Source organism: Rhinoderma darwinii, chromosome 5, assembly GCF_050947455.1.
Source record: "Rhinoderma darwinii isolate aRhiDar2 chromosome 5, aRhiDar2.hap1, whole genome shotgun sequence".
Taxonomy (NCBI): Eukaryota; Metazoa; Chordata; class Amphibia; order Anura; family Rhinodermatidae; genus Rhinoderma; species Rhinoderma darwinii.
In genome coordinates this window covers 266,207,438-266,230,408 of record NC_134691.1, presented here as the reverse complement: position 1 = coordinate 266,230,408, position 22,971 = coordinate 266,207,438, and the positions used below count along the sequence as shown (strand labels likewise).

At 42.1% G+C, this 22,971-nt stretch overlaps 1 protein-coding gene across 5 annotated transcripts in view; it reads left to right on the top strand.

The window, feature by feature from the left end:
- NPHP3 (nephrocystin 3) overlaps window positions 1–22,971 on the top strand; it is a 68,673-nt gene that overhangs the window by 38,163 nt on the left and 7,539 nt on the right. For 3 of the 5 annotated variants that reach the window (XR_012847727.1, XM_075827111.1, XM_075827110.1), the window contains exons 19-26: window positions 954–1,051; window positions 9,428–9,550; window positions 9,659–9,848; window positions 11,129–11,370; window positions 11,656–11,731; window positions 13,262–13,389; window positions 16,197–16,437; window positions 18,298–18,423. Coding sequence is in view for 3 of the 5 variants with exons in the window: in XM_075827111.1 (XP_075683226.1) it covers window positions 954–1,051; window positions 9,428–9,550; window positions 9,659–9,848; window positions 11,129–11,370; window positions 11,656–11,731; window positions 13,262–13,389; window positions 16,197–16,437; window positions 18,298–18,423 (1,224 nt within the window). In the remaining 2 variants the exon portion in view is untranslated. Of the gene's footprint in view, window positions 1–953; window positions 1,052–9,427; window positions 9,551–9,658; window positions 9,849–11,128; window positions 11,371–11,655; window positions 11,732–13,261; window positions 13,390–16,196; window positions 16,438–18,297; window positions 18,424–21,089; window positions 21,227–22,971 lie in introns of all 5 variants that reach the window. The other 2 variants (XR_012847728.1, XM_075827113.1) reach the window with 2 other exon arrangements.

Here is a 22,971-nt window from a genome sequence, read left to right as displayed (position 1 = left end):
GCAGGACCTGTGAGTGACGTCACAGATCTGCACTGCCAGAAGCTGGGCGTTCTGAAGAGAAGTGGATGATACTTCTCGTCAGAATGCCCAGCTAGTAAAAGTATTAAAAACGCCCCGATGTACGCACATAATAAACACCCACTTGGACTTTTACTTTTAAACACACCCACTTGGACTTTTGCAAGCCTCATTTGCATAACTACAAAAATGGTCATAACTTGGCCAAAAATGCTCGTTTTTTAAAAATAAAAACGTTACTGTAATCTACATTGCAGCGCCTATCTGCTGCAATAGCAGATAGGGGCTGCAAAATCTGGTGACAGAGCCTCTTTAAAGAGGCTCTGTCACCAGATTATAAGTGCCCTATCTCCTACATAATCTGATTGGCGCTGTAATGTAGATAACAGCAGTGGTTTTTATTTTGAAAAACTATCATTTTTGAGCAAGTTATGAGCTAGTTTAGATTTATGCTAATGAGTTTCTCAATGGACAACTGGCGTGTTTTTACTTTTTACCAACTGGGTGTTGTACAGGGGAGTGTATGAGGCTGACCAATCAGTGACTAATCAGTGTCCTGCACTTCTCATTGTTCCAGCCCAGTATGATCCACAGCACGGTGTGATTGTGCAGTGAAAGAAGTAAACACGCCCAGCTGCTAAAAACACAATACACGCCCATTTGGAAATAAGAGAAAACACGCCCAGTTGTCCATTAGAAAGGCTCATTTGCATAAATATAAACTTGCTCATAACTTAGCCAAAAATGATCGTTTAAAAAAAACAAAAAACGTTACCGTTATCTACATTGCAGCGCCCATCACATGCAATAGGAGATAGGGTTTGATAATCTGGTGACAGAGCCTCTTTAAATAGATATCGGCATTTCCCTGGTAATAACTGGTCTGCATTTGTAGAAAGTGTAACTTTAGTCGAAGTTCATCATTTTCTCCCCAGGCCTGGGAAGCTGTGAGACTGGAGTATATGCAAGGAGGGCACAATATTGTCTCTGAGTACAGAGAAAAACTCATACAATACTTCACCACACAGCTAAGGTACAGTATACTGTTATTGTTGAATTTATTTAACCACCAGTCATATTATAGTAATTAAATGCAATTCTTAAACTCTTGGAAATGTCATTAAAAAATTGTTTTTGGTTATGATATATTGATATAATTACATTAATATACATGTTTACTGGTGGTAAATACTAACAACTGACAGTTTTTGAGAATGCTGTAGCTAGTTATGCGAAGAGCTCTAGGTGAGGTAGGAGATTTAGGCATAATGTGCACAGCAATTTCCACTGGTCCACAGTACAGAATCTGTGAGAGAAAATCTCTATGCCTTCTTGTATCAGATGAACGTGGTACGGTATGGGCCCATAGCAGGCAATAGGCGTCGTATTCAGGATCTATGTATACAGATCCTAAAAACAGCTTAGTGTATGAGACCTAAGGCTCATGCTACACCAAAAACGGCAACTGCCTTTTGATGAGGAGCCAGAATTGCAGTAATCCGCTCTGCAGTACCAGAAAGACCTGCCAGTGGATTTGGCTTATCTTGGGCCAGGACATTGAGGTAATATTGTAGACTGCATCAAGGTCGCATTGCTTCACAAGCATTTTGTGACTATAAGTAATCTTATTCATGTAGCAAAGTCATAACTTAAAGGAGTTGTCCAGTTTAGAAAACCCATTTTCATATACCCTATTAGGGAATTTTAAATTAATAGAGGGAGTCCCCTGTTCAGGATCCTTATCTCTTGGCCAGAGTGGAGAATAGTTACAAAGAGCATCTCTCGCTCTGGAGGACCTGTCCTGCATTACACAGACAACCCATTGATTTGAACTGGAACTGTGCAATATTTAATTTCCCCTGTGGTGGTGCTGCAGGAAAATTCCCCACAGATTACGGCCGATTATAACCTATATATATTTACTAAGTCAATATATCATATTCAAGAAATCATATATCCATATCCATCAAACCAAAGAGAAATCTTGATACACTATCGTTTTATGAAAATGGTTTTATTCATCATAATTAATACTTTATTACACATAAATACAAAATTAGAGATACAAAAATTAACCCCCCTCCCAAGTATATACTATAGACAATTTAAAATATCATAAAATATACCAGGTGTAATATGATGAAGAAATATTAAATATAATATTATCAAATAGAAAGTCCTCATACAAAAAAGCATGTACCTTTAAGAAAGGATGACAGACCAAATACGTATATCAACATGCAATAGCAGCATCAGAACACCAGGGGTCCGATATAGATCATGCTGCAAAAACAGGTCGCCCCAGTACCAAGAGTACAATGATATAAATAAGATGTGGAGCACTAAGTCAAAAATATGTCAACTATAATAAGTGTAAGATTCAACTGTACCTGCAGAGGACATGGTGGAAAAGTATTACACCTGGACAAGCAGCACCTTGACGCGCGTTTCGCAACCTTCGTCCTGACTTATTGTCACGTGACCCTTCTAACAAGTAGCGATTGTCCAAAGCAGATATTCCCTTTAAAAGTCTTGAAGATTTCTTGCAGAAAACATATTTCCTCCCTATACCTTCCATTTACATCTGACAGACTGTCAAGGGGAAGGGTTTTAACAGAGCAGTGGGGCTTCACCTCCGCTCCTGATCTGATCTGCCACATTTATCCTGCTGTGCCTGCAAACTCTGCCTAAACCGGGCTATATTAGTCAGTATACTTACTGCCTGGGGCGGAACCCACGCTTGCTGATTTGATGAAAACCATTACACAATGTCATGCATCTCTAACTTGCCATGTTGGTGGGGAGAAAGCATAACACTGGTTGCCTGAATATATATAAAGGAATAACGAGGTTTCCCAGTCCCCAGCCACAGGAACAGCATGGACTCTGTTACACCACAAAACGGGTAGGGGGGCTGATCACCCCAAATACAACAGTACCTACTCTTCTGAAAAACCTTTTCCTTATAGATTACAATGACTTAGAGCTTTATATGTATTCTGTGAAAAACATGGTTACAAGCTGCACAAATTGTCATTTAATAACCGCACAGAATGTCAATTTCCCCCTGCAATAGGGAGCATATTTTTTTATTTTAAAAGAGTGTCTTTATATGCATTTGTTTGCACATTTAAAAAAAAATTATGAGTATGGCGGAATTCACACGACAGGGTTTCCCGGCCGGGTGACGGCCGTTCAAAAATCGGCCGTCACACGGCTGCATTAGGAACAATAGACTCCTAATGGGGCTTTTCACACGACCGATTTTTTGACGGGCCGGGTAATACACGGCCATCACCGGAATGTGTCCCGAGTGATGGCCGGGTCTACCGTCGCTCGCGCACTCTCTCCTCCTCCTCACAGCGCAGAGTGCATGTGAGGAGGAAAAGTGTATCCCATTCAGAAGAAGCGCTGTATGCTGGAGGTAACACTTTGGGGGTACTGCTGTAGCGAGGTCCCTGCTCTGCTATGTGCAGGGGTACTGTGTGGCAGGGCTGGGGTGTACAGCACCCACATGGAGTGGCCACATGGAGATTCCACTTCAGGAGTTGCCCCTGATGTCCCTATCCATATATGGACAGAGACATCAAGCGCTCTGTCCAGGGGGACACACAAAAGAATGTTGAAAACTAATGAAGTAAAAGAATGAACATTATTAGTAATAATAAGGTTGACTGGCAATCATGTGACCTTACTGGGTGTGTTTATAGTAGAATTGACAAATGAAATTCATCCGATTAAAAAACGGTCAGGGAAAAAAACGAATTCAAATCGGGTCCAAATCGTCCGGTAAACACGGCCAAAAACGGAACGGAATCGGAACGGATGCAAACCGGCCGGGAAAATCGGCCAAAAACGGCCTAAGGCCTCATTCACACGACAGGGTCCGAGTGTCGGCCAATAAAAACGGCCGTTTTGCATCTGTTTCCCGGCCGGTTTGCATCCGTTTCGATTCCGTTCTGGGCCGTGTTGCCGTTTTTAACGGCCGATTTTGACCCGTTTTGCATCCGTTTTTTTCCGGGTCCATTTTAAAATCGGATGAATTTCATTTAAATTTGTTGCCACACACAGCCCTCTGTAGATAATGCCACAGCCCCCCTGGTTGGTAATGCCACCCAGTTCCCTGCAGGTAATGCCACCCAGCCCCCTGCAGGTAATGCCACCCAGCCCCCTGCAGGTAATGCCACCCAGCCCCCTGCAGGTAATGCCACCCAGCCCCCTGCAGGTAATGCCACCCAGCCCCCTGCAGGTAATGCCACCCAGCCCCCGGCAGGTAATGCCACCCAGCCCCCGGCAGGTAATGCCACCCAGCCCCCGGCAGGTAATGCCACCCAGCCCCCGGCAGGTAATGCCACCCAGCCCCCGGCAGGTAATGCCACCCAGCCCCCGGCAGGTAATGCCACCCAGCCCTCTATATGTAATGCCACCCGGCTCCCTGTATGTAATGCCACCCAGCTCCCTGTATGTAATGCCACCAAGTCCCCTGTAGGTAATGCCACACAGCCCCCTGTAGGTTGCACCCATCCCCCCTTCCAGGAGAAGTCACAGACTTCAATGTCCATATATGGACCGTGTAGTCACTGACTTCTCCTGGAGAGGAATTCCCGGCCACAGGTCGGGAATTCCGCTTCAGAAGTATGTGACGTCACTGTGTCCATATATGGACGGTTTGGTCACGCCTTCTGTAGCGGAATCCCCAGCCACAGGGTCGGTGATTCCGCTTCAGAAGTGAGTGACATCGCTGTGTCCCTATATGGACAGTGTAGTCACTCACTTCTCCTGTAGCGGAATCCCCAATCCCCGGCCGGGGATTGGGGATTCCGACTCCTACAGGGGGCAAAAAAAGACCCTCCTCCTCACATGCACTCTGCACTGTGAGGAGGAGAGAGAGCGCGAGCGACGGAATACATGGCCATCACTCGGGACACATTCCGGTGAATTACCCGGCCCCATAGACTTCTATGGGGGCCGGGTAAACGGGCCGAAAGTAGGGCATGTCCCATTTCTTGACGGCCAGGTTTCCTGGGCCGTCAAAAAAATCGGTCGTGTGAATAGCCCCATTAGGGGTCTATTGTTCCTAATGCAGACATGTGACGGCCGATTTATGAACGGCCGTCACCCGGCCGGGAAACTCTGTCGTGTGAATAAGGGCCTGTTCACATCACCGTTCATTTCCGTTCTGGGGTTCCGTCGGAGGGTTCCGTCGGGTGAACCCCGCAACGGAAAGTGAAACTGACAGCATAGCTTCCGTTTCAGTCACCATTGATCTCAATGGTGACGGAAACATCACTAATGCTTTCCGTTCGTCACCATTCTGGCTGGTTTCCGGTTTTCCGACGGAATCAATAGCGGAGTCGACTACGCTATTGAGTCCGTCGGAAAACCAGAAACCAGCCGGAATGGTGACTGAAACGGAAGCTGTGCTGTCAGTTTCACTTTCCGTTGCGGGGTTCACCCGACGGAACGGAAATGAACGGTGATGTGAACAGGCCCTAAGGGCTAAAAGTTATATTTTATCAAACTCTATTTCTACTCCAGTGATTTGTTTACAATTCTAAATAGAGTATCAATATTTAAAGAAAACCTTTGGTGGAAGGTTGAAAAATACCACTAACATTAAGTTGGTGGGGTCAAAAAGGACATATCTATCCTTAGACAAGACGTCAAAAAGATCTCTGAGCGCACTACTACACTAGAGGAAGGGTTAGTGCAATAGAGGATCTGTTCTCTCCTCTAAAACTAAAACAAGATGACATTGAAAATCTACTCAGATGGAATAATATCAGGATTGTGGTATTCCCGGAGAAGATGGAGGGGACTAACCCCACGGAATATGTGGAATCCTGGCTGCTTAACATCTTTGGTAAAGACAACCTTACTCTGTTATTTGCTGTGGAAAGGGCCCTCCAAGTGCCCATGCACCCGCTACCACCAGGGAGCCCTCCACGCACTATCCTGGCTATAATCTTGCATTATCGAGACAGGGACATTTTACTTCGAAAGCACGGGAGCACCAGAATCTGGAGATTGATGGCCACAAGGTTTCGTTGTTTCCAGTCTACTCCATAGATGTACAGAAACGTCGCTGGATCTATGGAGGTTAAGTCTGCTTGTCGTAGGGGCCTCTCCCTTTTGCTGCGGGAGTAGATATCTATTTATCTGCCGTTAATGTGATCTCCTGGAATGTGAGGGGACTAGCGGATGCTACTAAACGTAGAGCGATATATGACTTTGTGAAGGATATGCATCCACTGATTCTTTTCCTGCAAGAAACGCTTAGAACTCCTGATAGGATTTCTCTCCTGGATAGACCATGGGTGGGACAGAAATTCAATGCGACTCATAATGCATACTCCAGGGGAGTGAGTGTTATTTTTCATAGACATGTTCCATTTGAATGCCTCGCTTCAGAGGGCCATTATGTGTGTTTATACGGGAAATGGTTCAAAACCCTGTGTATCTTGGTGGCAGTGTACGTCTGCCCCCCCCCCCCCCGACATACTCAGGAGAGGTTCTCCAGCGAGTTCTGCAATTTACTAAACATGGCCCACAAGTGCCCTGGCTATTAGTAGGAGATTTGAATAATACTATAGACAAATCCCTTGATCGGTTGGTGGGAGGGCCGAGGTCGTTCGCTGGGGAACTGACCCTGTTTCGTAAAGTCTTACATGAAGTGCCATTGCTTGATCTCTGGCGCATTAAGTATCCTACAACTAGACAATTTTCGTGTCACTCAACTACCCATGGGACCCTTTTTCCTATAGATTTGGCATTAGGCAACACAAATATTGCCTTTTATAGGGTAAGTGCATTATATGACACACCGTGGAGGTGCAGGTGGCGATGGAACGTGTTGTAGCTGCCGATGGGGGGGGGGGGCAGGAGGAGGGGCTCCATAAGGCCCAGGTTCAACTCAATATTTACTTATCAAAGCAAGACAAACTTATTTTCAGAAACAGATATTTTGAGGAAGGGGAAAGGGCGGGTCATTTACTGGTGGTGATTTCCAGGGCTCAACATATATCTGTCCCATCTTATATTTGAGAATTATACTCTGGGACAGGTGATCTGGTAGATAATCCTGAGCAGATTTTAGAAGTGTTAAGAGACTTTAATGCATCCTTATATGAGTCTAAGTCTATATGAGTCTAAGACTGCTCCCTTCCGAAGGGGAGTTGGATGGCTTCTTTAAGGATCTCTCCCTCCCATCCTTGTCTCCTGAGGACGCGACACTCTTGGACTCGCCTCTGACTCTGGGGGAAGTGGAAAAAGCACGGACTACTATGGCTAATGCCATGTCCCCCGGTGCGGATGGATTGCCGGCTGAGGTGTTTAAGTCTTATACCCAACCGCTGGCAAAATGATTCCAGGTGTATCAGTCAGCCTTAGAAAATGGTCATCTTCCTGAGTCGATGAATGACGCCATTATCGTTGTGATACCCAAAGACGTCCGGCTACCGGAGTCTTACAGACCTATCTCGCTCCTGACCGTTGACGTGAAAATATTTGCCAAAATTTTGGCTAATAGACTCTTCAGGGTGGTCACAATGGTAGTGCATCAGGATCAAGCAGGGTTTATGCCCAATATGTAAACGGCTATGAACCTACGTAGAGTGTATAGGACCCCTATCCCTTGTTTATAAGATGGGATATAAAGATGACTCATGTTGTTATAGGTGTGCGGAGAGTGGAGCTGACCTAATACATGTTATGTGGAGCTGCCCGTGGATTAAGAGTTTCTGGAGAAGGGTGGTGGATCTTATTGGGCAGGTGTACAAATGTACTATTGTATGTATCCTAGGATATACCTGTGATTTGCCTGTGACGGAGGGGCATAGACTGGCGGTTCTGAGACTTCTATATCAAGCCAGTAAGCTAATAGCTGCACACTGGAAGGATACGGATCCCTCGAGATCATAGAATTAAAATTTAGGGTCAATACTTTACTTCGTTTGGAAAAATTTGTGTCAATGAAAAGGGGCAACATTAAGCGTTTTGAATACTTCTGGGTTCTCTTGTTGGATACGCCAAACTTTGCTTCAATTGCTCTGGTCCTGAATAGGGTACTTGCATATCCAGTTATACTGACTGGGGGTCGTGGGAATTCGTGCTAGTCTCTGGCCCTCCTAAGACTATGTTGTGTACAATATGCTTTTGATTTATGTATCATACAAGTTGTGTGGGAAAGGGGGAGAGAGAGGAAAGCTGGTATAAGATTACATTTAAATATAACTTTTATTAAGTATATGTATAAAAATGAGAGCGTACATAGGGATGAATTGATTCATCCCTATGTACTCTCTCATTTTTATACATATTTAAAAGTAATATTTTAATTTAATGTTATACCAGCTTTCCTCTCTCTCCCCCCTTCCCAGACAACTTGTATGACTTTTTGGTGGTGTACACCATGTTCTTTTAATGTATATACATTGTGGATAACTTCAATACAAAAATATCTGATTCAAAACTGAGCAGTGGGGAAGGCTCCTTCTGCAAACAGTTGTTTTATATCCAGATACAGGATTGTGAGGAGGATGGCTATGGCAAAGGCTCATATCCCAGGACACATATAGAAGAATTCTTTATATATTTCTCAGGGTTTTGATTAAGGTAGGAGGATATTGAGGGAGGAATTGCTGGGATCCTAATATGTTGTGTATTTTCAGCATGTCCAAAGTAGCAGTGTATCATAGCCTTTAATGTGACAAAAAAAAAAAAAAAAGGCTTTTTCTTACTTATCGTAATTTTTTTTCCTCTTTTATGTTCCTTTGGGGAACACAGATGATATCAGTTACACCGTCTAGCAGGAAAAAACAATTACTCCGCCTATTGGAAGTGTCTAATGTGGCTGCTGATGCTTGCAAATAACGTGTAGCAATTACCAATGCAATACGAAGGAAGTAGCACTAGGCTGGTCCAACCGGAATACTGCAAGAGGTTCTGAGGTGGTTACCTTGGGTCACAGGAGAGTGACCGTGTTGTTGTGGATTTAAAGAAACCCGTGGAGGGAATTGTAAGCCCGTAATAAGCTGGCATGACAGTAAGGTATGGGAAAAAGATCCACTCACTACACCATAGAAGTGCGGCCTAGTAGGCTACAATGAAGCCTGGGCTCCCAGGCTGCGAGGTGTTGGGCCTTTCCCGACTTAACACTGTAGAAGGAGAAGGGTAAGACCACGCTGTCTATGCAACGGAGGGGGGAAACCGCTCAAGTCACTGCTCCCAAAAAGTGCAGCCTAATAGGTTGGAATGAAGCCAGGACCTCATTTAGTTCTGAGGCTCAAGGCACGTGGGTCGTTGACGAAGAAAAAACCAAGGTTGTCATCTGTGTCCCCCAATGACACAGACGAGATAGGACAATTATATTATTGCAATTCCCAATTTGACCTGTTTTTTCTAATCCTAGTCGAGACAGAGTGACATGGAGGAGTGCAGATGAGCTGACATGGCTGTTCCAGCAACAAGGGGAGAAGCAGAAGCTTCACAGATGTCTCATGAACTTATTTGTATCACAGAATCTTTACAAAAGGTTTGTCATTTGGTGAACACCAGTTATTGTAACATATTCTGCAGTATGAGGTCAACTCTCAATATCTGCTTCATGAAACGGGTTTTAAAGGTCTTCTTTTGTTCTCAGGGGACATTTTGCTGAATTGCTCAATTACTGGCAACTTGTCGGGAAAGACAAGAACTCAATGGCCACAGAATACTTTGATGCTCTGAAGCAATACGAGAAAAGCTGTGACGGAGAGGAGCACATGACTTGTTTGGCAGACCTGTATGAAACACTTGGACGTTTTCTCAAAGACTTGGGTCTCCACAATCAGGTCACTTGCTTTCTACCATATATATTTTATTAAATATAATGAATAATCCTACTATCAAGCGGTCCCAAGTGAAAAAATTAAGAAAATATGAACTTAAATGCCTAGTACAGAAAACTTCATTCTGGAGGGATGTTTCTTGGACTTTACTTGAATAGAGATGCCCATAAAAAGAAGTAGATACAGTTAAAGATAAACTGTTAATAGTATTTTTCTGAATATAATTCAATGAATTCTTTGTAATGTGACCACATCTTGTTGATGTTCCTCAAAGACTCATAATTTAGTTTATTCTGCATATTGTGAAGTTTATATTAAAGAAGTTTTCCACCTATTAGGTGTTACTACACATCTATTGAAAGTAGAATAGTAATGCCCAGTTGTTTATTTATAATGCATACATTTCCAGGAGGAATAACAGAGGAATGCAACTGTGCAGAGTTCTAAGAAAAGATGCTCCAGAATTGTTATATTATGGGGAATGCAAGTATTTACCAAAACAGACCTGTCAGGAGAGCTGACAGGTCCGCTTTACAGGGATTGTCCCACAAATGCAAGTGCTCATTAAATAATTCCTCTTAGAAAAGTTTATATTTTAAATGTAAAAATTCTCTATTCGCTATTTTTTCTCAACAGGTATTTGCACGTCCATACATTAGGCTTCTGTAGGACACGCAGATCACTGTTCAGTCACGTATATGTCAGTAATCTCATTGCAGTGATGCGCAGGGTTGTTACCCAGTGTCTTCTACACATTCTAGAAAAAGTAGCAGGGGGTAAGGAGACTGCGTGCAGCGATGAGGCAGCTGTGGGAGGGCCAATCGGGGAGGCACACGCAAGGCATTATGGGGTTTGTAAGTAAACCTCTTTAGTGCCATCATGTGTGCCGCCTGTAAATCCCTCCCAACCTCTATCGTTCAGCATGGGACGGCGGGTTCAAAAGTAGACTATTATTTCTGATTTTTTTTTTTTTCAATTTACACAAATAATACATAATGTTAACCCTTTCTGTGAGCATTACTAGCAGTTATGGAGAGTCGTGGGACAACCCCTTTAAGCCTTTAATTCTGCACATTTTCTATAGAGTGAAAGCTATTTGAGATAACTGGCCAAAATTGCACCCCTACAGGATTGGTCCTCCGTCACAGGACATACAGTAGGGGTGGTTTTCTGCAAAGGTTTCACTGTATTAGATGTGCTGTTCTAAATTGTAATTTTTTTATGACCATTCACATTGTTATAATGTTGTAGTACCGCAGCCTTACACTTGTCTTAATATATAGGCCGTGACACCTCTCCAGCGTTCATTAGAGATCCGAGAGACTGCCCTAGATCCGGATCACCCCAGTGTGGCTCAGTCTCTGCACCAGCTGGCAGGGGTTTATGTGCAGTCCAAGAAATTTGGAAATGCTGAACAGCTTTATAAACAAGCCCTAGAAATAAGTGAAAATGCCTATGGTAGCGAACACCTGAGGGTAGCCTGGGAGCTCGATGCATTAGCGGTGTTGTACCAGAAGCAAAACAAGTAAGACAACAGCCTAATAAACCCAAAATATGTGTGCAAATAAATATATCATGCACTTCTTTGTATTGCATGGGATGGGGCTTACTAACACACGCATGCATTTATATCACAGCGTCCGGTAACAATCCATAGCTGCACTTTTTTAATGCCTCGGCAGATTGACTTTATGGTGTGAACTAAACTCGTCTTATCCCCCTTAAATTTCTCAAAAACTTCCTCAGTACAGCAGACATTTTTATTACAGACTTTATGATGTGTGTTGTATAATTATTTTTGCTTTTACAGATATGAGCAAGCTGAGCAACTGAGGAAAAGATCATTTAAAATTCGACAGAAAGCGGCAAGAAGGAAAGGAAGTGTGGTAATTCTCCTATTAATCGCCATGACATTGGCTGACTCTAGGCAGTCTCTATTGTTGTATAGCAGATATTGATTGCAGAGGGATTTCAAGGCAGATTTCCATCTTAGGGCAAGTTCAAACGGCGCTAAAAAAAACCCCCGACGTGTAGACGTGTCAAATACGCTAGCATTTCTTGTGAACCGCTTTTTAAAATACCGGTGTCTTTTACATGTTTTCCAAGTCTTTTTGTGCACACTTTTTGCATGTTTTTTGGTACGCAATTAGGATTCCCATTGACTATGGGTACATTTGGCACATTTTACGCGTCAAAGAATTGACCTGACGTTTCTTTTTTACACTATGCGTTTTTTAAATGCGCTTGCGTAAAAAAACACATATACTTAACTGTGCGCTTTCCCATTGACTTGAATGAGAAGCTTAATGAAGCAATTTTTTACACGTATTTCAGAGCGTAAAACGTGCCAAAATACACTTCAAATACACGCTGTGTGAACAGGGCCTTCCTCTCCTGTGTAAGGCCTCATGCACACGACCGTAGCCATGTGCACGGCTGTGATTTTCGGGTCGGCCGGGGGCGGAGTGTCACCCACAAACCGCCTGCAAATTGCGGGCCGTGCACATGGCCTCGTCCATTATTTCCTTTGAGCCCGGACTACAGAATACGGCCGTAATAAGACATGCCCGTTCTTTCTGCGGTCCGAGCTCCTGGGCTATGCACGGACCGTGGAAACCACGGTCGTGTGCATGGCCCCATAGAAATGAATGGGGCCGCAATTCTCCCGTGGATTTTCAGGGGAATTGCGGCCGCAAAAGCACGTTCGTGTGCATGGGGCCTAAAAGTTCAAAAAGCTTTGTCAAAATTATCTGGAAAAGCGCAGGAGACCACTTACAAAGGGTATGATAGGGTGTTTTTATTTGGGTTTTTTTCTGTGCACCTTCATGGAATATCTAGAAGAAGGTCATTGCTACATATCTGGTGATCCCCAGTATATTTAGATTGTATGTAAAGCAAATAGGTTTTCTTTGATGCATAGATTTGGGCATATCTGCAGTTACTATCCTGGACTATGTAAAGCCAGTATTTGAGTTATCAGAAGTAGAATATTAAAAAGGACCTGTCCGCTCTCCTGACGTCTGTTTTAGTAAATTCTTGCATTTCCTATAAAATTACAATTCTAGGGCATCTTTTCTTAGAACTCTGTCTTGTGCCATTCCTCTGTTATTCCTTCTGGAAATGTAAAAATAAATTGAAAACTGGGCGTTTATATTCCCCTTGAAAAAGAGGTATGTCCCTAAACACTGTGACACTGTCCAATCATCGCTGTGTATAATAATCCTCCTTGACATGGCAAAAGTAAAGTCCAGTTGTCAACTTATTCATACATTTCCAGGAGGACAAACAGAGTAATGGTATAATGCAGACTTCTGAACAACAACAACAACGATACTTCAGAATTTTTATTTCATGGGGAATACAAGTTTTTTCATTTTTTGGGAATCTGATTGTTGTCATTTTTTATTTCTGTTTAGTATGGTTTTGCTCTATTGAGGCGTCGTGCTCTTCAGCTGGAGGAACTGACGCTGGGCAAGGACACTTCAGATAATGCGAGAACCCTGAACGAACTGGGAGTTCTGTATTATTTGCAGAACAACCTAGAGTAAGTACTGATAGCGTGTATTCATGATTTTTATACATTTTGTGTACTTTTGATTTTATAATCTTTCACCTTCATTTGTTTATGTAGGTTTGACCATACCTCTTTAATTAATTTACTTTTTTCATATGGACTGCTTATTCTTTATAAAATAATTTTAACGTACAATACTGGTAGAAAGTCTATGTCGGGGTTCACAACCTTTTCTGGTCCGAGGGCCACATTTTCAGATTGTACTACTGCCAAAGGCCGCAGTAAAACTTAAAGTGGTATTCCTACCTGACACATTTGTGATATATCAACATCAATGTCTGATAGGTGGGGGTTCCACTTTTGGACTCGGGAAATAGCTGTTCTTTTCACAATCACCAATAAAATTACTTTCACGTGCGGCCACCTCTCCACCTTGTCTCTGCAGTAAGGATCAGGGGACTTCTATTCTCCCGATACTTTGGGATCCCATAGACTATTATAGAACCTATTTATTGTACACGTCATGAGAGCCTTTCATGACCTATACGTTAAAAGGATGCCATTATAACCTATAGGTATACGTCACACGCATCAGTCAGCCATAGGCTATTATGGTGTCCATTTAATGTATACATCCTAAAAAGCTAGTCGAGTGAATGGATAGGTTTAACATATATGCCATGAGCTTTCCCGGCGTATACGTTAAATGTACACTACAAACGCAGTGTGAACACAGCCAAAGTCTCACCAGGTTTGGATTGCTCTGTGAGACTTCTTGCTTCTAGACTGTGAGTGTGCAGTATGTAGAGACTGCTGCGATCTTACTTCATGCTGGATGTAGTTATATTAGCAGCAATGTAAGATGAATCTTGTGTATTAGGGTATGATCACACGGCCTATTTACGGACGTAATTCGGCCGTTTTACGCCTGGAATTACGTCCGAAAATACGGCTTGAAAGCGTTGACAAACATCTGCCCATTGAAAGCAATGGGCTGACGTTTGTCTGTTCACACGAGGCGTATATTTACGCGTCGCTGTCAAAAGACGGTGCGTAAATAGACGCCCGCGCCAAAGAAGTGGCATCTCACTTCTTCAGACGTAAATGGAGCCGTTTCCGTAATGGACGCGGCGTTAAAGCGCCTGCACATGCTGAAACTACGGGGCTGTTTACTCCTGGAAACAGCCCCGTAATTTCGGCCATTACGGATGCTGCCGTGTGAACATACCCTAATGGAGCAGCAGAGGTAAACCCTGTCACATCTTTTTCCTCAGTGACTGCTACAGGCTCTGTGTGTATGGAAAATTCAGATTAACCCTCTACAAGATTTAATCGGAGTCTCCTATAGCTGGGCTGTATAATGCATAGGGAAATCTTACTATGTGGCAGATAAAATAGTGATATTCTATATGAAGTTCAGGCTCCCCGATTTGCATTTAGCCGATTCGTCACCCATTAGGATGCATTGGTAAATTAAGTCACCAGGTTTGAGATTTGCTTTTGGCGAATTTATAAAAAAAAGAGGGCAATCGATTCTCCCACTGTATTATAAGGAACAGCACAATAGCAAATTGATTCTCTCACCTCCAATCCTGGCCAGATCTGAGCACAAGGCCCCACTTTGCCATTCACATGCTGTATAATATCAGATTCTCCCCCTCACAGTTTGTACTGATAGAGAAGAAGTACATTTTTTAAGCTGAAATTAAAGTAAAACCTCTGTCCTGTAATACTGAGGGAAATCCGCTCTTCTGCTCATAATATTTACAGGAAATCTAGTCTAATTTTTTAATGTTTTTTTCTCAGAACCGATGGGTCCTCTTAAAAGAGCAACAAATAAATAATATAAGTCACCACCCCTCAGGCTAACAAGACACATAACACAGTAACAGTTTTTCCGCATTGCTCCTACATAAAATAGAACTCCACAGTGTTCCCCATAACAATGCCAACCATACATTGCCAGCCATACAGTGTCCGCATTAGTGATTGCCACAAAGTGCCCACTGTGTTAATCTCTGATGTGAAAGCTAAATGTGAGTGACCGCCCGAGAGTGCTCACATGGATCTTCCAAGACCTGCACTGATATATCTGTTATCCGTGTTGGGATGAGAGAACGGAGCTGCCATCTAATGACGGCACTTTGTCCCCTACATCAGCTGGATGTGGATGTCAGCCGTGTCTTTCTGAACTATTAGGACACAAACGAGCTTTATCCTGATGGTTTGGGGCTGCGCAGAACGGCATCGCGGTTTACAGGTTGTGCACTGCTGGTCTATGTAAAGGATCTAAGATATTTAGAACATTTATCCTGATATTGAAACTCAGTGGTTCAGAAAATCATTAGATTGCACCTTCAGATAGAATGTAATAGATTGCACACTTTTGTAGAATGTAATAATTCACATCAGTCCCTGTTCACACTGGGTCTCACACCCTTGACCTGCTAGTTGGTTTCTTGATTATGGGAAACCTATATAGGCACCGAGAGAACACTGGATCTCCATGCAGATGTTGCTACCCCAGCACTACAAGTTGGCACTACTTTCATTAGCTAATTCAGGTATTGGTTATTAGCTAGAAAATGGCATCAAAGCCGAAATCTATTTCCCTGTAGTTGCTCCTAGACCATGTTGACAACTTCCATATAAACTGACATTCACAGCAGTCTATATGTCTACGGATACAAACTGTATCAATGTGGCTTTCCTTTAGCGAACGTATAGAGCTGAAATTGGCTTGAGCACAGATTGAGCGAATATATGTATGTTAGTTTTGTGAGATGTGTATAAAATAATATGACAGTTAATGATATATTATTATTTTTTCTTTGTAGAACAGCAGAAATGTTTCTTAAGCGATCATTGGAAATGAGAGAACGTGTGCTTGGTCCAGATCATCCTGACTGTGCCCAGTCTTTAAACAATCTAGCTGCTCTATATAATGAGAAAAAGCAATATGACAAAGCAGAGGAACTGTATGAGAGAGCGTTAGACATCAGGAGGAGAGCGCTGTCTCCAGACCACCCGTCACTGGCCTATACTGTGAAGCATCTCGCTGTACTCTACAAAAGAAAAGTACGTCCCATGTTCGTTTCTCACCTCTTTAGAATTCTAACTTCTTTCCATTGGAGGCAGCGAAGATGCTGCAGATCAGTCAACATTTTAGCGTATAATAATTTATACTATTAACCTGTTCCCTCCTATTGGATGAGGTTTAGGGCAAGCTGACCTAATATGCTAATAGAAGTGTTTCAAATGTGTGGGATTTTTGTACTATCGGGATCAATGTTAATTTCTACTCAGTATCTCTATCAGTGGGGAGTTTAAATTGGATCCATCACTCGAAAACAGAGCATTACATGAGGCAAAAATATAAAACTGTTTACAATAATATTTGAAGTCTCGTTATCACAGAAAAAATTGTATTACAGAAATAAATGCCCAAGTTTCAATTGATTCACTTAATGTTATATTGTAATATGGTTCACAGCTCTCTTATTCTTTGATGCAGAGATTGTTTCTATGCATTCAAAACTGTTAAAGAGAACATGTCACTAGGAATGGGGCCACTAATCAACTTGCGTGTCGTTATGCAGCTGGGCTTTTGCGTTCCAAACCTGTCCACGCCAAAACCGGCCATTTCGGCTAAGGTTAGTAAAAGAATATACAAGTAGCTGAGATGAGCCCGGGAGAGGAGTCCAGCGGCATCGGCAGAGAAACGAGATGTACTGTCCGCGGCTTCATCTGTGCCATGTGCATGAGCCCGATGCCGCTGGACTCCGGGACTCCGTTCTTTTATTATTGCCGAAACGGCCAACTTCAACATGGGCATGTTTGCAACGCTAAATCCCAGAAAGAATCTTTGTATCAGAGAAACAGACCCGAGAATCCTTTTACTATAAAGCATAAATCGCTGGAAACATCATTTGTTATTTATGTATTTAATTAATGATGGGGTAATTCTAAATAAAAATATGCAATAAATAGAAGACAAACCGGAATACATTTGCACTTCTGAAGTTGGTGTTCCCCAGTGTCCATCATACTAAGAAACGGGGAAGGTTGACAATCACTGATGTTGATCAAACATTTATTACCTTCCCTGTGGATGGATGATAAATATTTATTGTGGGAAAAACGATTTAAATTCCCATCTTCTATAATCAACAGTATTGGCATACTAACTTCAAAAGGACAACAAGTGTGCTGGCTTGTTAAAGGGTTATTCCCATCTTATAACGTGATGGCATATTGCTAGGATATACTTTATGATCAGTGGGGTCCGACCTCTGAAATTCCTACCGATCCTGGGAATGAAAGGGTCGAATCACTGAATCCCCCTGCACACCTGGCCAACCCTGCTGTGCACTTATTTGTATATATTATTATTATTTTATTTTTATTTGCTTGCCTTAATGTAAATGATAATTCTTTATTACATTTCATTATACTGTGTATTGTACATCCAGCTAGTGACAAACTGAACACCACATCACAATACAATACAATCCACAGCTACTCACAGAACAGGTCTGATCATCTGAGCAGGTAAACTGCAGCAGAGCAGTGGTCAGTGGTTGTCCACGCTCAGATTGTTTGCTGACCGTACTAGTTCTGGCCGAAAAAAGTGATGAAATTAGTAGTGAAATTGACCATACACTTAAAATAGCGTTTGGCTCAGCATAACCGTTATGTTTTTTACCATAAGGGGAAGTAAGATAAGCAGCTGAAAGATGCCCAAGTCCAACCTGTCTGACCCGTGCTACCCTCAATGGGTCATCCTCGTACACATGAGATTGCTGGCTGGATGCAATGAAAAATAGTGAATGTGTATAACCAGCATAAAAATAGTTTTAATAGGCGCTTTTTTTTTTTTTTGCATGAAAGTGCAATCAGTATTATATTTTAGATTTTACATCTATGTTTTTTTTCCAGGGAAAGCTTGATAGGGCAGCACCCCTTTATGAACTGGCTGTGGACATCCGTCAGAAGTCATTTGGCCCAAAACACCCCTGCGTTGCTACTGCCTTGGTGAATCTTGCTGTATTGTACTGTCAAATGGTAAGATTTTTTCTACTTTCCGGGTTCACTACTTAAAAGGGTTGTCTCAGGGAAACATCTGCATGGAGATCCAGTGTTCTCTCTGTGCCTTTATAGGTTTCCCATAATCAAGAATCAAACTAGCAGGTCAAGGGTGTGTATTAGATTGTGAGACCCAGTGTGGACAGGGACCGATGTGAATTATTGAATAAGAATGCTTAAAAATATTTTATTAAATCAACTTATTAAAACCTGGGCTAAACTAGCCAAAATATCTGATAACAGGCTACCATGCAGAGAGCAACCAGGATAGAGCAGCAACAGAGGGAAATCCGCTGTAGCACTGCACACCCTTCTGTTACAAACTAACAACTTTTCTATCGAGAGTCAAAAAAAATGTAATTGATCCCCGAGATAGTAGTCAAAAGTCAAACAAAATAGAACATTAGTAGAACACCTAACGTGTTTCTACATCCCTCTATGACTCGGATGTTTCATCAGAGGTGTAAATTGATTCACAACAGGGGCAGCTGAGAAACCGTTCAGTGTTTCTATCAAGCCCCCCCTGTTGTGCAGATATCAGTGACGGCACTGGTGTTTAACCATAATGCGCGCCGTTAGACGCCGGCTATTTCTAGTTGTAGCCCCTCCCACCCAGGGCAGAGCCCTTTTTACTGCCCAATCAGACAGCGCCACATCGACATGACGCTTGTCCATTGCTGCGGGCTGGTCCTAAACTCCGCCCCCTTGGGTCAACCAATAGATACAAAGTGTCAGGTAACTATGGGAACCAAAGCGGCCAACTTGTAGCGGCGCACTACAGGACAAAAGTATCGACTTTAGATTAGAGATTGAAAGGAAACCAGATAAATCTCTCAAAAACAAAGAGAACTGGGAAATACAAGACAATTTATATTTTTCCTTTCAAATTAGAGTGATATATTCGGAACGATCACCCGGAAAGTAAAACGCTAATGGATAAGTCCTCTATCGACTACCCTTATCCACCAGCACTAGTTACCAAATAGTGACTATCCTATGATATAAATAAGAGACACATGGAACCGATGAATAAATATTAGACTGAACTATCCCAATATAGCGATTGGGAAAACCTCTGGGCAAGTATGAACAAAATTAACTGCCAGGTAGGGTCACATTTGACCCTTATTAACACCCAGATAATAGAGCCCTTAAAGAAAACAAGTCAAGGAAATATTGTCATTGAGTACAACCGGCTTAACCGTGCCCATGGCAAATATCCAACGTCCCTCCCTCTGCAAAATGCGTTTGTCCCAATTCCCACCACGCATTGGGGGACGAACCCTCTCGATCCCCAAAAAGCTCAGATGATTAGAATTGCCCTGATGCTTATCCCAGATATGACGAGAAATTGGGTTCTCCACTTGTTTTGCCACATCATTAACATGGTCCCTGACATGACTGCAGAATTCCCTAACGGTCTTACCCACATTTTGGATACCGCAGCTACACGTTATCAGATATATGACCCCTTTGGTCTTACAGTTCACAAAGTCATCGTTTTTATACACTTGTACTGTGGTCGTGTTGGAAAATGTCCTGCCTACCGTTATGAATTAACAGGCTTTACGTGACCCACAGCGATAGGTCCCTGTTGGGGCCCTTGGCAACCATGTTTGATCAATGACTGGTTGCATATGACTGTGCACTAATTTGTCCTTCAAATTGCGTCCTCTGCAGTATGTCAATCGTTGGGTTTTCATCTAACAGTTCAACTATATCTGGATCGGCTTTTAAAATCAGTTTGATATTCACTTGGAGCACTATAATATTAGATGTAAAAATTGGTTATTTGCAATCACCGATCTCTGCATGTCCTCATGCTTTACATATCTGCGCTGGCTGTAATGAAACACTAGATAATAACTTGCCACGTAGAAAGCATATTCCTTACTGTGCGGTAAGCTGTACTTGCGCATGCGCCATTCTGTAGTGCCACGGTTTGTTAGTCTGTATGTACCTGCTGAGTTGGAAAGTGCAGGTTCAATTAATCTATATCGGAGTCCCAGTATTTATTGGGTCTCTTTTGTTGGTTAAATTCCAATACTCTGATGATCCGTGCCATACATACAATGTCAATTTCCAGAAAAACTCAAAGTTACATACTTACATTCATATAAGGCTTTGTTCACACCGTCGGAACGGAGCCCTGACAGACACAAATGGAAACCATAGGTTTCCGTTTCCATCACAGTTTATTTCAATAGTGACGGATCTGGTGCCAATGGTTTCCGTTTGTCTCCATTGTGAAAGGGTTCCGTCGTTTTGACGGAATCAATAGCGTAGTCGACTATGGTTTGTGTCTGTCACGGCTCCGTTCTGACGGAATGTCGAAACTGAGCCTTAGCGCAGATGTGAACGAAGCCTAAACACTGGTGGTGCAGATGTCTGTGTGCCGGTGAAACAGTGCTAGACGTGTTTCGGAACTATTTTTGCTTCCTACTCTGTAGTTATAGATTAAATACGTGATCCCCCTCCTTTTATACCTATTTGGGGTCCTCAACAACCTGAAATGGCCTTCTCTAATAAAAAATCTGTATAATCGAATAACGGATATCACCTGAACAACTTAGTGTACAGAGGCATAACTGAACAATTTACATAATGTACAAGACATCTATAGTGTATTGTATCTGTCTAAATAGTTGTGTGATGAGCCCCTGGATATAGAATAGAATACAGGGACACAAACAAACTAAATGTGATGACTAAAACATGGGACTGAAATACAACATGGAGCACTTGAAGGAAGACGCTTCATCCATAGAATGCCGGAAAAAATGTGAGTTGAGTTGAAATAAGACTCGTTGAGAATCGGTTATTGCTTTGTAATCTATTTAGTTTACCCTCTGTGAATACTGGAGATCGGTTACCAGTGCACTCGGCGCCCTATCCATTGTTAGGATCTTTAGGTGAGCTGCCCATTCGCTTTCTATTAATTACTTTACTTGTACTGATCCTAAGCTACAGCCTGTGAACTCTGGACCGAGACAAGATAAATAATGCTATCTATTTATAAAGATTCTCAACTTTTATGTAGCTTATATATACTTTTTGGAGCTGGATATGCGAAAGAACAACTCCTTATGTAACATATGTAAAGTATTTTGTTTTTGGGGACAGTATGCTAGATTTGCTCAAAAAAATATATGTTTCTGTCTCAGCATTATCTTATCTTGTAAACGGTGTAAGCACAGTATTAAGGTAGTCAAAAGATTTGTGTGCTTACAAGATCCTTTGTAGCGTTATTGCAAAACCAATTCCAAGCATTTGTGGGTGCATGGGTTCCTTGTTGGCTCCAAGGAAAAACTAAAAAAAATGTTGAATAAAAGTTCATTTAAAAGGTATTTAAAACCTCATAAAACTTTAAAAAATAAACACTTTTAAAATTCTGAGTAATAGCGGTCATTTTGTTGCCAGCAGAGGCAGAAATCTAGCTCACAGACAAATCGCACTTCACTATCCTAGAAGGGATTTATTTCGTGCGGGTGAGCTAGATGCAATATATGTTTGTTTGCCCTGAAAAACACCGCATTTAAATCATCCAATAGAGAATGAACATTTAAAATATTTTTTTTGTTTATTGTAACACTCAATATGTGGTTTATAAGGTCATATGCACACAGTGCAATTTGATATATGTAGGCTGCACCACAAGAAGCTGAAAACGAGCATTGCGGAACATATTTCTGACATTATAATAGATAGTCTAGAGCGTCAGGAGCAGCTAAACTTTTTTTTTAGAGGTATATAACGGAGACTTCAAAAGCTATTGTTTTTATGGCGGTGAAAAAGCCAATAACCCCTAGAGGGAAGGAGAATAGGGCAATATCGTCCCCCAGTGACCACCTGTATTTATATTCATATTACTATGAAATATACAAATCCGTAGTTTAGTCATATCTGCATTTATTGCAATATGATCCTGTACGGAGATAGATGTTGAATTGGGTAATTTATGCTTTAGTAATTTATTGGTCCAGTTTAGGTCTTTGTTGCTGCCTGAAGATATCCATGTTTTCCACGTAGACCTGTATTGTTCTCATTTGTCACTAGTGTCATGCTATGATTAAGAACCAGACGGTTCGAAATGTGTAAGTGTATACCAGACCACACTTGTTATAAGAACTTGGAAAATGTTTTATAAATAGTTTGAAATAAAGGATATCTTTTTTTTTCCGGAGGAGTGCTGGATACAAACCTTTTCTGTAGTATGACAGTATTAAGGTGCCCATACACATCAAAATGATAGTTGACCCATCTTGCCGACATTGGCAGGCCTGGATGACTATGTGATGTGTATGGGAGTGTTCCAACCGCAGATGTTGGGGAAAAGAAGTATACAACAAGCCATGAAATACAACATGTCCGATCCTTTGTTTCAGCAGGAGATAAGCAGCTGCCATATGTGTCTGGCAGCAGCTTAGTACCCCCTCAAATTGAATACACAACCGGCCGAGCGGTATATGGGCATCTTAATTCAGGTTTGAAAAAAAAGTTTGGAGGGCAATACATAACACTTCATAG